A 14,542-nucleotide genomic window follows, 5' to 3' on the forward strand; every position below is an offset into this window, starting at 1 on the left:
AGGAGGAGAAGGGGATGACAGAGAATGAGATGGTTGGATGATACCACCGACTAGATGGACAGGAGTTTGAACAAGCTTGGGGAGTTGTTGAGGGACAGGGAGGCCTGGCGTGCTGCAGTCCATGGGGTTGCAAAGAGTCAGACATGACTGAGAGACTGAACTGAATTGAGGGCCTGTTCTGAGCTTACAAAGAGCTGCGGAATATTCAAGGTGTCCTCAAGATTGTCTACATTTCTGAGTTTGTCACACATTCAGAAATCTTGATTCTACAAAATGTAAAATGCTGTAGATTGGCTACAAAGATGAGATCCAGTCAGCTATACATCCATGCGAACAATTCTGGACACAATTCATAGAAAGGGGACATACCTCAGAGTCCTCTAGACTTTTCTCCAACCTCCCACCCTCAGAATTTCTGCAGCTATTCCAAAACGTAGGGAAATATTTTCATGCCAAAATGTATTAAAGGAGGGAAAAAGATACATAAATTTCAACAAAACATTAATACTTATTATGGGAGGAATAAATCAAGGAAAAAAAACTGGGTTATGGAAATGAAGCTAGATACAAAGTTAAACAAAAAATCACATTGAGCCATACATTTGTCTCAGCTTTCCAGTAGCCAGTGTGAATATATATACCCAATATATTGTGCCCATTAGCTGAAACAAATCAGTTATATAGAGGACACAGATTTATTTTTGGAATTAACACCATATAGCAATTTTTCGCTGAGGAATTCATAATCTATGTGATGATAAGACGCATTTTTGCACTTGGGAAAAATTTTAAGGATGAAATTGGTAAGAGAGCTGGCCTCTCATCCTTCAGCAGGGGTAAGATTTAGTTGGAATGAAATGTTTCCAAGCTAAAGAATGACTGGAAATTATTGAATTCCCTGCTGCACCCCAGGTTTTTAAGTAAGATCTGCAATGGCACCCCACTCCGGTACTCTTGCCTGGAGAATCCCATGGACAGAGGAGCCTGGTAGCCTGCAGTCCATGGGGTCGCTAAGAGTCGGACATGACTGAGCGACTTCACTTTCACTTTTCACTTTCATGCATTGGAGAAGGAAATGGCAACCCACTCCAGTGTTCTTGCCTAGAGAATCCCAGGGATGGGGGAGCCTGGCGGGCTGCCGTCTATGGGGTCGCAGGAGTTGGACATGACTGAAGCGATGCAGCAGCAGCAGCAGCTTGTCACAGAACTTAAATGTTAGCTAGTTGGTGTTTATTAAATGAGTGACTGGTCAGAGGTCTCTCTGCTCTCCAGCACCAAGTACCAAGTAGAATGGTAGAGTCTGTCTACCTCTGCTACTGTGTTGAGGATTCAACTTCCTGGGGGAACCACATTTGCTCTGTTAGGGAATGGGAAGCAGCTTCCCAAGTGGCTCAGCAGTAAAGAATCCACCTGCCAATGCAGGAGACACAGGTTTGATCTCTGGCTGGGGAAGATGCCCTAGAGGAGGAAATAGCAACCCACTCCAGTATTCTTGCTTGGAAAATCTCATGGGCAGAGGAGCCTGGCAGGCTACAGTCCATGAGATTGCAAAGTCAGACAGGACAGAGAACACATGGACACACACAGGGAAATGGCAACAGGGAATCCTTTGTTGAGTGTCTAGGATCTGTCAAGCTGAAGATCCTATATAGTGAAGGTGGCTCTTTGAGGCCCATGAGATAGAGCTCCAGTGGGACTTCCTTAAACTTGGGATTGTTTGGGGGTTAGGAATTGAAAAACTTGTGTTCAATTGTCAAGAATTAGCTGTATAGTCTTATGCTAAATTCTTCAAAATGTGTTAACTTTTTCCCTAGTATGTAAGGGGCAGATAGTTACCTGCCCACCCTAACAACTACACCATCCTAGTCTTTTGCCCATTATTTTTTATTTACTGGTTTATTCTGTGAACATATTATACCTACTTGGAGATAGGAACTATGTTTTACTGGCTTCTATCCTAAGTGCTTATCACAATGACTAATATACTGAATACTCAATAAATGTCCACTGGTCCAGTGAGTTAATGGAAATAGCTGGAGAGTTTCACTGTGCTAAATAAATGCAAGCTATTTGAGGGAAGCAGGTAAAACTTAATCTTGTTTTCCTCTCCTTAGGGTTGGTAGGTCCTTCCTGTTGCCCAAATGACCCTAAGGATTCAGTACCAGTTCATACAGAGTCTGGACAGTGCCTGAATGTTGGTGCATCTCACAATCTCATCCTTCTCGAAGTATCATCACTTCCAGGGTTTGGGCTTCCTTTGGATCATGTGGTGTCCAGTGTCACACTGCTTATCATATACAGCCATGTTCACACTTTCAAACACCTGTAAAAAAATCAAAACGTTGCCTCATTTATTCTGTGGTACATTTTCTGTGTGTCTGAGTGCTCCAGGTTTGCATGTTAATTTTCTATAATTACAACAGCAAGGATCTTATTATGTACCAGGTACTACGTGCTTATGTGTATTAACTCACTGTATCTTCACATTTCTATGGGACAAATGTGATTGTTGTCCCATTTGCATGACAGCAGTAGAGGAAAAAACAGATACTAAGTATTTTGCCCACAGTCACACAGTTAAGAGTGATGGAGCCTGGATTGTAGCATGAGATGTCTGGCTCTACAGGCCATGACTTTTCACCACTACACTGTTGCCTCTTAACTAACTGCTTTAGCTGTATAGCTGTATTTTTATGATAATCCATCTTACTTGGGGGAAACAGTTACAAAAAGAATTTTTAATTCTAATTATAAAATACTTACCTTTACTTCTATAGTTAACCAAAGTTTTAACTAGTGTCCCTTTCTGTGCTTATACTGGTAATGAGAACTTTATAATACTTGTATAAGACATATATTAAAAAATGGAATTTGGAAGAATGCTTTCAAGTACTCATACAACAAAGAGATTGTGGTAGGAAGTTAAAATAAACACTGGAAATTTACTCAAAACTGTACACTAAAATGCTAATAAATGTTCAACATAAAATATAGTTGACCCTAACACAAGGAACTCGGAGAAGGCAATGGCACCCCACTCCAACACTCTTGCCTGGAAAATCCCATGGACAGAGAAGCCTGGCAGGCTGTAGTCCATGGGGTCCCTAAGAGTCCGGCATGACTGAGTGACTTCACTTTCAATTTTCACTTTCATGCACTGGAGAAGGAAACAGCAATCCACTCCAGTATTCTTGCCTGGAGAATCCCAGGGACAGAGGAACCTAGTGGGCTGCCGTCTATGGGGTCGCTGAGTCAGACACGATTGAAGCGACTTAGCAGCAGCAGCAGCAACACAAGGAACTAATCTGTAACTCTAGTTTAAACTAGACCTAAGTTGCTATGACTGTACCATTTGCTTAAGCTAACTATCCTAATACCAACAATGGTGACAACTGTAAATGTATTGCAAGTCAAGGATCTTGTAAAGCTGATGACTTTGTACATGTATAGTTCCCTTACTAAGGGCAGATCTCATGTGTTGATACCAAATTTTAGCAAATTAGTTATACTTAAGTATTTTAATACGTAATGAATAAAGAAGAAAAAACTGTTACAATAAACAGAACTATGCTAGAGTGCTTCCGAAGACCAGATTTTCACACCTGTTTTCTATTAGCATACAAAAGCTACTAGTGTAAAGAAACCATACATTAAGCATAATTGATTATCCTTAAGCTATGCTCTGTAGGGGTTATCACACCATTTTTAAGAACAATATTAAAAAGGCAAAAGTTATAACTCAAACAGTACACAAGACTTCTTACTTCATCTATAAAAATAGAGAATGCCAGTGCTTTATTTGCCAGAGATAAGGAGGGAAACATGGGTAAAATAAATTTGATAACATAACTCACATTACAAATGATTTTCCTAAATTCACAACTTTCACATTTAGCTGACCTAAATAAAAAGAAAACAAACCAACAAAACACTAACAAAAAAATTTTCACTTGATATAAGTAGGCCAAATCACATCCCTCTGAATGAGGGATTTTAATTCTCAAGCTGGGAAAATATTTTCATTACTTAAATAATTTACCCAAGGTGATAAATAAGCCCTTGGACCAAGTTCAGAAGAAATCGCCTCTATAAGTTTGTTTTAAAGAAGCATACAAAATTTTTACTATGGAACTTGCATGAAATTTTCTTGGTTAAATCTTAACAGTAAAGACAAAAAGTCCATACTACCTTATTGTGTTTCAGGTCTTTTTCTTCCAAACGTACCTTCTAGATTTCTTAGGTATGCTGTACTAGTACATATGAAGTTTATTTCACTTAATGGAGTAAGGTGTCATCAACTTTAGCATCCTAAGGAAGTAGTAGGTGTTATTTAAACTTTATCCTCCTTCACCTCCCCCACGTTACCAGTAGTAAAACTTATTAAAAAAAAAAAATGAGGACAAAATAGTCTAGAGGCACCTGGGAAGACAGGGAATTCAGAAAATGAGAGAATATGGCTCTGGAGTGATATCCCGTCTTATTGGAAATACATAGGTGTAACTATAAACCCCTTTACCCTTTCCCTGGCTTTAGACTTAGGGTGTGAGGTGTCAGGGATGTGAATGGAGCCTTCACAAACTGATATTTTTATACCCCTTTCCCCCCTTTATTTACACGAAACAAAAGAAATAGAAAAAGGAGTGCTTGGTACCACGTGCTTTTGAGGTTTAAAGAGGCCTTAATAAACACGCTGTTTCGGTCGTGGCAGGGGATTGAAAACATTTTTTAATAAATACCGCCAGAAGAATCTCCTGGAAGGGAGACTGAAGTCACTCTCCCTCCCCAGGAGCCCTGGGGGAAAAGGGAGACGGAAGATAATGCCCCCTACTTGCACGTGAAATCTCCCTTACTCCGCCGACCAACCCTCCGCCTCTTCCGCGCCGGTCTGGCCGCCTTGGGAGGTAGCTGGGAGAGAAGACCGCGCTCAGTCCTCCATGGCAAAGTCTTTGGTCTTTTCCTCCTGGTCGCCCACTTTGTAGCGCAGCAGCACGCGCAGGTGACGGTGGTGGTCCTGGGAGGGCAGCAGCGTGATCTCTCCGGAAACATCCGTGTCTTGCTCCACTTGCACCGGCTCGTTCAGGTAGAGGAGCGCCTGCTTCCAGTGCGTGACGGGGTGAAAAGGCGAGGTGGAGAGCACCACGGGTTTCTCCGAGTCCCCTCCGGGGAAGGTCACCTGGAACCAGATGGCAAAGCCGTGCATGGGAGCCGAGCCATAGCAGCTGAAGCGGAAGCGCCCGCCCACCCCGGCCTCCAGCTCCTGCTCCAGGCCGGCGCGGGCCAGCTCCAGCCGAGCAAAGCACTGCGGCCGGGCCAGCACATCCTCGCCGGAGAGGCCTTGTACCACGATTTCTGAGTGGCCCATGAGGCAGCGCGTGGCGAAGCTCTCCAGGCAGCTCATGTCCACGCCGTAGAGTTGCTTCATCTGGCTCCAGAAGCTTAGGCGCAACTCCAGCATCTGGTCGCTGATGGGCGCCACGAAGAGCTCGGCGGAAGCCGGCAGGAGAAGACCGCCCTCCTTCAGCCACTTGGTCCGCGCATGGAGCACAGAGCTCAGCATGGACTCGTGCAGAAGTCCGCAGCCCATCCACTCGCTCACGATGGCATCCACCTGCTCCGGCAACTCCACCGTCTCCACCGGTCCCGGCAGGACGTGCACCCGGTCCTCCAGCCCGTTGAGCCGCACCACTTCCCGGGCCTGTTGCCAGATGTCGCTGGCCTCCACCGCGTACACGCGCCGGGCCCCTGCCTGGGCACAGAAGATGCTGAGGATGCCGGTGCCCGCGCCCACGTCCAGCACGGTCTTGCCTCTCAGCGCTGCCCAGTTCCGCAGGATGCCCAGGCGGTAGGCATCGGTGCGGACGCGGTCGGCAATCATCTCCTCGTGGACCGATACGTCCGAGTAGCACTGGTAGTACAGCTGGTCCCGCTCCCGCCTAGTCCTCCGGGGTCGCGGCACAGCCACCTCCAACTCTCCGCCATCTTCCTCTTCAGTTCCCTCCCCTCCTTCGCCGCCGCCCCCCGACTCAAGCTTTCTTCTCTTGGGCTGCGACATCTTGGCGGCTTGGGCCGACTCCCGGCGTGCGTTGCGCGCCGCGTCTCGGGCTCCAGGAAGCGGGGCCTTATGGTAGTTGTAGTGCGCGCTCGTGCCTCCCGGTTTTGGCAGGTCGCCGGGCGAATGTCAGCCAGATACCAATGATCTGTACTCTGCTCTTTTTCCTGCTCCTTTGGTGTCTTGGAATCCCCTTTCCATCCCCTGCACCCACATTCCATGGTTCTGTACGTTCCTTCTCCTTCTCTCAGATTCTCCAGTCTCTTGCTTTCACGCCCTTCGTGACACGGACACGCCCACTTAAAACTGAAAATCCATGTTTTGTCTTGTCCAACTCCCAGATTTTTTTATTACACAGAATTTTCTGGGCGGCACCGTGCACCTACTGCCTCATCTGGACAGTTGCAACTCTTAAAGCTCTCCAAACGTGGAGATTTGGAAATTGCACTACGTGTTTTTTTTCTCCGTTTTCAGGGGAGGTAGAATGCAAAAGGGAAAAGGCAATGGCAGCCCACTCCAGTACTTTTGCCTGGAAAATCCCATGGACGGAGCAGCCTGGTAGGCTGCAGTCCATGGGGTCGCTAAGAGTCGGACACGACTGAGCGACTTCACTTTCACTTTCCACTTTCATGCATTGGAGAAGGAAATGGCAACCCGCTCCAGTATTCTTGCCTGGAGAATCCCAGGGACTGGGGAGCCTGGTAGGCTGCCGTCTATGGTGTCGCACAAAGTCGGACACGACTGAAGCGACTTAGCAGCAGCAGAATGCAAAAGTGTAAATGAAACTAAGTAAAAACCCAACAGTGTAAAACCCTGGTTTGGATTCCAGTGAGACCACAAATGAACGGAATGATTAGGACAAGTCATGTAAGTCCTCTTGCCTTCAATTACCCATGCACCTTCCAGCAACAAAGAATCTTCAAGGCAGTTGAAAATTAAGTTTCTGGTCTCTATTTTAGGAGAATAGTTATTTGGCTTTTAGTTCTGCTCGGGTAATTCTGTGACTCATTCAAGGGTTAAATCTTGGAAACTTCCAGTCCAAGGAGTAGTTGAAAAGCAACTGTTGCTAGGTGTATTCTGGTAGCTGATTTTTTTCCCTCCATAGGTAACTGAATCCTTTATCACCTGTGATCATTTCTCTGCTTCAACTCACTTTTTTCTGCCTGTTTCCATGTCTGGGCTAGATTGGTACTCCCTTCTTCCTCTTCTATGTTCCTTTCAGTCAACTATCAGCTGTTAACCTCTTCCCTCTGAGATGTTCATAGTAGAAATAAATGCATTTAAAAATACATGTGATGTCTATATGGGTGTCTGTGTTCTTCACAAGTAAGGTGAGGAAAAAATTTTCTCCTGGCTTAAAAAAAAAATAACACGAAGAAAATTGACTTTTATTTTCTTGTAGTCTCAAACTGTTTCTTTTTAACAATGGGCCTGTATTCCTTATCTGGGGGAGGGTTCCTTCAGCCCATTCTCTATTAATCTGTCATTGAATGAAATAGATTTATTGACCTGACATCCTCAGCTGTACTTCTTTATTACAGTTTTTTCATTTATTTTTGGCTGGGCTGGATCTTTGTTGGGCTATTCTCTAAGTTGTGGTGCCAAGGCTTCTCTTTGTGATGGCTTCTCTTGTCTCAGAGCAAGGGCTCTAGAGCATGAGGACTTCAGTAGTTGAGATGCACTGGCTTAGTTGCTTGCCTCGCTGCATCTTCCAGGACAAGGAATTGACCCCAGGTCCCCTGCATTAGCAGGAAGATTCTTAACCACTGGACCACCAGGGCACTCCCTTTAGCTGTATTTCTAACTCAGGGCTCAACTCTGGCTGCTCATCAGAATCCTCTGTGGAGCTTTTAAAAAATACCTGTGTCTCACCTCAAACTAATTAAATCAGAAGCATTCCAGTGGAGCCTGCACATATAGTTTTAAAAACTACGCAGGGAATTTGTGCAGCCAGAATGAGAACTATTTCTCACTAAAATGATGTTAGTTAAATTTTGCTTCATTAGTTTCATTGGGTAAATTATCTTTTTTCAGTGGCCTAGGCTGAAGCATTTAAGGCTAAAAATCTTCAGAGCATTTCCTCTCTGCCCAGCTTGATATCTTTTTAAGAAAATAGAGGCCCAGAACAGAACATGTGATTAAAGTTATAAATGTGACCACTTTAATATATTACTTCTAGGCTATTACTTAGTGTATACTTCTCTCATTCCTTTTGTCCTCAAAATCTTCTCCCTCCTGTTTTAAATGTATTCACTCACTACCTTATTTTCAATTTACTTACTTGCAATCTTTTTAAGGAAACATCTGAATATAAGTTTTGTTGGTTTTACCTCCAAAGTATATGAATCCATCTTTTCTCCACTGCCTACACCCTAGTCTAATTTTCCATCTTTGCTTATGTGGAAATCAGTCTCCTAAGAAATCTCTCAATTTCCAGTCTTACCCCTGTCTAATCCATTCTCCACAGAGCTACAAGAATTAGTTGTTCGAAGTCTAAATTGGACTATGTCATTCTCTAGTAACTTCTTCCAGTTACTGAAGCAATCCAGTAACTTCAAGTAACTTCCCATCTTATCTCAACTACTCATCCCAACTCCTCCTTGGGCTTGAGATAGACTGGTCTTCCACGTTTTTCCTGTCTTAAGTCTTCACTTAAGCTCTTGCAGAGGCTGGGACATTGTTTTTCTTCTTAGCACTTCCTTTTCATCTGTCAGGTTTCAGCTTAAATATTATTGCCAAAGAAAGTCCTTCCCTGGCTCTTTTAAATACTATTTTCTGGGACTTCCCTGGTGGACTAGTGGTTAAGGTTTCACCTTCCAAGGCAGGAGTTGTGGGTGTTTGATCCCTGGCTGGGGAGCCGAGACCCCACATGCCTTGGGGTCAAAATACTAAAACATACAACATAAACAATTTTGTTACAAATTCAATAGTCAATAAAGACTTTAAAAATGGATCACATCAAAAAGTCTTGAAAAAAGGAAACCCTATTAAAAAAAACAACTCACTATTTTCTAACCCCAGGTATGGTTTATTTCCTTCATATCTTTATTATTAGCTGAATTTCCAGCTGAATGTATGTAATTTGTCTATTTTCTGTAAAATATAAACTCCAAGAGACTTGGAGTTTTCCCCCCCATTATTGTATCAATAGTTCCTAGCACTAGAACAGAGCCTGACGTAGAGTATAGAGTATTTAGTAGTCTTCAATGAAGACTTGTTGTGGAAACGATTTTCAATAAAGTTGCCTGATTTATAGCAGAAATTGTTAAATTGTCATAACCAATATTTATACTTAATATTGTTAAAATGCCATATTTAATACACTAAGGGCTCAATAAATTTAAATTGAATTGCTAATTGTGGATTAAGTTCATAATATCCCTGTTGTGACTACCTAAACAATTCAATACACACAATTTTCAAAAGAATTAGAACTACTCATAATATTATAATCAGGGAACTATGAATTTGCTATTCATCTGTTTTAGTATTATGTTTAATCATGGGCCAATACACTGTGGATCTAAAAGATACTATACATATTATGAGAGTTACATATACCTGGGCTTTCTATTTTTGATGTTCCAGTTTGTTTAAATACAGAAATCACCACCTTTTGTGTTCATTTTCTATAAAGGATTTTTTTTTGACAGAAGTGCCTCTTTTTATGCTGGCAGCTTCCAAGTAACTGAAACATGGCAAGAACTACATCATTTAATGAATATTCATATCAAAGAGATATTTATAACATTTTCATGTCATTGTTCCTTTACCCTTTCCCAACATACACTTAGAGAATTATAATTAATTAATCCTTGAAATCCTAAAGAAACTACCTTCAATTCTTATACTAGGATTTTAAAAAATATATTTGTAAACAACAGATCTTCAAATTAAAGAGGAAAAGAATTTAAAAATAAGCATTTCTGGGAGGAAATCACATCAGAGCCAAAGATAAACAACTAACACAAGAAAGAAAGTTGAGAGTTAAAAATGGTATAATAATTTACCTATGTAAAAAAAATGTAAGAATAACAGATAACATTAACACAAAACATAAGCTTTTAAGGGTAAAGGGTTTTGTCTTTTTGTTTATTAATGTGTCCCTTGTTTCTAAATACTTAGTGTAGAGTAGATGTCCAGAATGTTTGTGGAACAAATGAATGAATGGATAAATGCATGAATGTGTACGATGCAGAAATTTGAGAACTCCTGCACTGGACAACCTGCAGACCGTTGCAGGCCATGCAGAGATTATGGGATGAAAGGTCTATTATTCTTTCTGCTGTGGTAAAACAAATTACTACAAATTAGCAACTTAAAACTACAAACATTTTTTAATCTCATGGTGTCTGTGGGTCAGAAGTTCAGGCATGCCTCACTGGGACCTCTGCAAGGCTGCAATCATGGTGTCCATCTGGCTACATTTGTTTCTGGATTTTGGGATTCTCTCCTCAAGCATGTAGTTGCTGTTCCTTGCAATTGTAGGACTGAGGTTTCCCTCTTTTCCCGACTTCCAGATGGAGGGTATTTTGGCCCTTCGAGGCTGCTGGCAGCTCCTTGCCACAGGGTCGTTTCCCAGGTTCTCTCACAACACACAGCTTCCCCAATGCCAGTAGAAAAAGCTGTCTTATCTCAGGGAGGGTCCTATTCCAAATAACTTCCCTGCCTCCCACCTTGCCAGGATGATGTTCCTTTTGATAAATTCAAAATAAACTGATTTGGGATTTCAATTACATCTGTTAAATAATGCTTTCTGCTGGAAAAAACAGCTCAGCATAGAGACCAAGTGTGTATTCCCACTGAAAGTTGCTAAATATTGAAACTATCTCAAAATTAGTCTATGGCTCAGAGAACTATGGGTATGGCTCATGGCAGTGGTAAAGAATCCTCCTGCTAGTGTAGGAGATGCAAGAGCCGTGGGTTCGATTCCTGGGCCAGGAAGATCCCCTGGAGTAGGAAATGGCAGCACACTCCAGTATTCTTGCCTGGAAAATTCCATGAACAGAGGAGCCTGGCAGGCTATAATCCATGGGGTCATGAAGAATTGGCTGTGACTGAATACACATGAGTAACTACTCAAGGCATGGGGAGATGACTGATCAAATAGATCAGAAACAAAGTTTTGAACAAGCTGTTCACCATATCTAAGCCAAAGATTTTAATACAACAAAGTTGCCTTAGTCACCCTTGAGTTTCTGAACCCCGCCATGTGAAAAAAAAAAAAAAATCATGTATCATGGCTACATTTTTAGTTTGGGTCCAGGAAGAGAAGATTCCTGGAATGAAGCCAAGCTGAGCTGAGCCTAAATGAACCCAGTAGACTGTAGCTCTCATATAATGGAAGAAAGAAACATAAAACTTTCGTTGTTACAAGCCACTGGGATATTGGTGTTCTTGTTACTACAGCAAAAACAAAGCTGTCTATTAATAACATAAATATACATACAGAATGAACAATCATTATTGTTCAAGATCAAGATATAAAACATTACCAGTGTCATAACTGTACCTGTGTGCCTCTAATCCTGTACTTTTTCTCCTTCCCAAAGGCAAGTATCCTGATAATACCATAAAATACTCAGTGACCTGGCTTTTTGAACCTCATATACACCTAAATCATGCAGTATATGTTCCCTAGTGTCTGATTTCTTTTGCTCACCATTATGGCTTTGAGATTCACCCATGTGACTATGTGTAGCAGTATTTTTCACTTTCCTTGCTTTATTTTGTAGTATTCCATTGTATGAATACACAATTTGTTTAACTAGGTTTCTGTTGTTGCATGGGTCCTTTGAGATAGAAATAATCATTTCTATCAGTAATTTCATATTTTTTGTATGGTTATTTTGACTCAATATTTTATACTTTATATAATTTATTTATTATTATATATTAAGTGCCTTAATAATAGCTAAAGTTTGTGTGTTTGCCATGTATGAGGCATTGTTTAAATGTTTTATATGCATCATTAATTAATTCATTCAGCAAATAGGTGCTGAACACTCGACACTCTATATCAAAAAGTGTAAGGGTAAACAATACAGAAAAAAATCCCTGCTTTTATGGAGTTTATACTTTAGGGAATAATCTCTGATTCTCAAAATCTATGAGGTGGACATTAATAAATCAAGGCACATAATAGTTATGTCAATCACTTATTTATCTTTTCTATAGGATCGTAAATTTCTTTTAGGCAGGAACCAAGTTCCTTTATCTTCCTACAGTCTAGTGGAACACCATACACATAGACATAATATTAATTATTTTGATGGCAATTAATATTTATTTTGTGCTTTCTATTCCCCAGAGACAACTGAAGTTTCATAAAACCTCTCTGGTTCAGTTCAGTTCAGTCACTCAGTCATGTCCGACTCTTTGCAACCCCATGAATCGCAGCACACCCAGGCCTCCCTGTCCATCACCAACTCCCGGAGTTCACTCAAACTCACGTCCATTGAGTCGGTGATGCCATCCAGCCATCTCATCCTCTGTCGTCCCCTTCTCCTCTTGCCCCCAATCCCTCCCAGCATCAGAGTCTTTTCCAATGAGTCAACTCTTCTCATGAGGTGGCCAAAGTACTGGAGTTGCAGCTTCTGCATCATTCCTTCCAAAGAACAGCCAGGGCTGATCTCCTTCAGAATGGACTGGTTGGATCTCCTTGCAGTCCAAGGGACTCTCAAGAGTCTTCTCCAACACCACAGTTCAAAAGCATCAATTCTTCGGCACTCAGCCTTCTTCACAGTCCAACTCTTGCATCCATACATGACTACTGGAAAAACCATAGCCTTGACTAGACAGACCTTTGTTGGCAAAGTAATGTCTCTGCTTTTCAATATGCTATCTAGGTTGGTCATAACTTTCCTTCCAAGGAGTAAGCGTCTTTTAATTTCATGGCTGCAGTCACCGTCTGCAGTGATTTTGGAGCCTCCAAAAATAAAGTCTGACACTGTTTCCACTGTTTCCCCATCTATTTCCCATGAAGTGGTGGGACCGGATGCCATGATCTTCCTTTTCTGAATGTTGAGCTTTAAGCCAACTTTTTCACTCTCCTCTTTCACTTTCATCAAGAGGCTTTTTAGTTCCTCTTCACTCTGGTAGGTATCATAATTAACCCCTTTAGAGATCAGAAAATAAGCAAAAAGAGGCTACCTGACTCGTCATTGGTCTAGGTTCCTTTGCTGTCTATATGTGTTTTGAAATTAATCCATGTCATTGCATAAAACAGTACTTCCTCCTCTTATATTTCTGCATAGCATTCAGTTTTCAGCTTCCTCAAAGTCATTATGGATCATACTGTATCTATGGATGACTTTGCATCAAGGAGGGACCCAAGCTTTTTGTTTTTTTTCATCTCTGTTCTGCAGCTTTTCTTTTTCTATACATCAAAGAAAAGGGGAAAATTATACATCATGTTTTTATCTAACCACTGCCTGTGTTTTACTCAGAAGAGTTGTGGTGTGGGAATTGTTAGTAATGCTGTACTAGACTGACTATATATATGAAAACCTTAGTTGGTTTAATAAAAGTCAACTATACTTCAATAAAATGAGAAAAAAATAAAGTGAAATTTTTAAAGAAAAAGAATATTAGTTTATTCACTTAATATTGTTGAGCTCCCTCTACATATCTAGCACCATGCTGGGTTTTAAGGAAAAGAGGAGGAAACAGTATCGTTTTTCACCATAAGGAGTTCACAATTGTTGGAGGAGGTCACTCAAAGGATTTTACTGCCTATTGTTGGACCTGGGCAATCAGAGGCTCCCTGCACTCTCTCCTGCCCTTGGAATGTATGCTCTGCCCATTCTATCTCATCAATCAGTCAGTTCAGTCGCTCAGTCATGTCCAACTCTTTGCGACCCCATGGACAAGCTCCTCCTGCCTTTAATCTTTCCCAGCATCAGGGTCTTTTCAAATGAGTCAGCTCTTCACATCAGGTGGCCAGAGTATTGGAGTTTCAGCTTCAATATCAGTCCTTCCGATGAACATTCAGGACTGATCTCCTTTAGGATGGACTGGTTGGATCACCTTGCAGTCCAAGGGACTCTCAAGTCTTCTCCTACACCACAGTTCAAAAGCATCAATTCTTCGGCACTTAGCTTTCTTTATAGTCCAACTTTCACCTCCATACGTGACTACTGGAAAAACCATAGCCTTGACTAGATGGATCTTTGTTGGCAGTTTTTAATATGCTGTCTAGGTTGATCATAACTTCCCTTCCAAGGAGTAAGCGTCTTTTAATTTTATGGCTGCAACCACCATCTGCAGTGATTTTGGAGCCCCTAAAAATAAAGCCAGCCACTGTTTCCCCATCTATTTGCCATAAAGTGATGGGACTAGATGCCATGATCTTAGTTTTCTGAATGTTGAGCTTTAAGCCAACGTTTTCACTCTCCTTTTTTGCTTTCATCAGGAGGCTCTTTAGTTCTTCACTTTCTGCCATAAGAGTAGTGTCATCTGCATATGTGAGGTTTCTGGTATTTCTCCTGGCTA

At 41.7% G+C, this 14,542-nt stretch overlaps 1 protein-coding gene across 1 annotated transcript; it reads right to left on the minus strand.

Annotated features, from left to right (window-relative positions):
- Positions 1-3,764: 3,764 nt before the first annotated feature.
- PRMT6 (protein arginine methyltransferase 6) lies at positions 3,765-7,325 on the minus strand. Its single transcript, XM_027536359.1, has one exon. It carries the CDS (start codon positions 6,050-6,052, stop codon positions 4,925-4,927), a length of 1,128 nt encoding a protein of 375 aa, XP_027392160.1. The 5' UTR covers positions 6,053-7,325; the 3' UTR covers positions 3,765-4,924.
- Positions 7,326-14,542: the final 7,217 nt, after the last annotated feature.

Source organism: Bos indicus x Bos taurus, chromosome 3 (genome assembly GCF_003369695.1).
Source record: "Bos indicus x Bos taurus breed Angus x Brahman F1 hybrid chromosome 3, Bos_hybrid_MaternalHap_v2.0, whole genome shotgun sequence".
Lineage (NCBI taxonomy): Eukaryota > Metazoa > Chordata > Mammalia > Artiodactyla > Bovidae > Bos > Bos indicus x Bos taurus.

What these genes read in the sequence shown, in the direction of transcription:
- PRMT6 (XM_027536359.1), bottom strand. Translation starts at nt 6,052, where the DNA reads ATGTCGCAGCCCAAGAGAAGAAAGCTTGAGTCGGGGGGCGGCGGCGAA.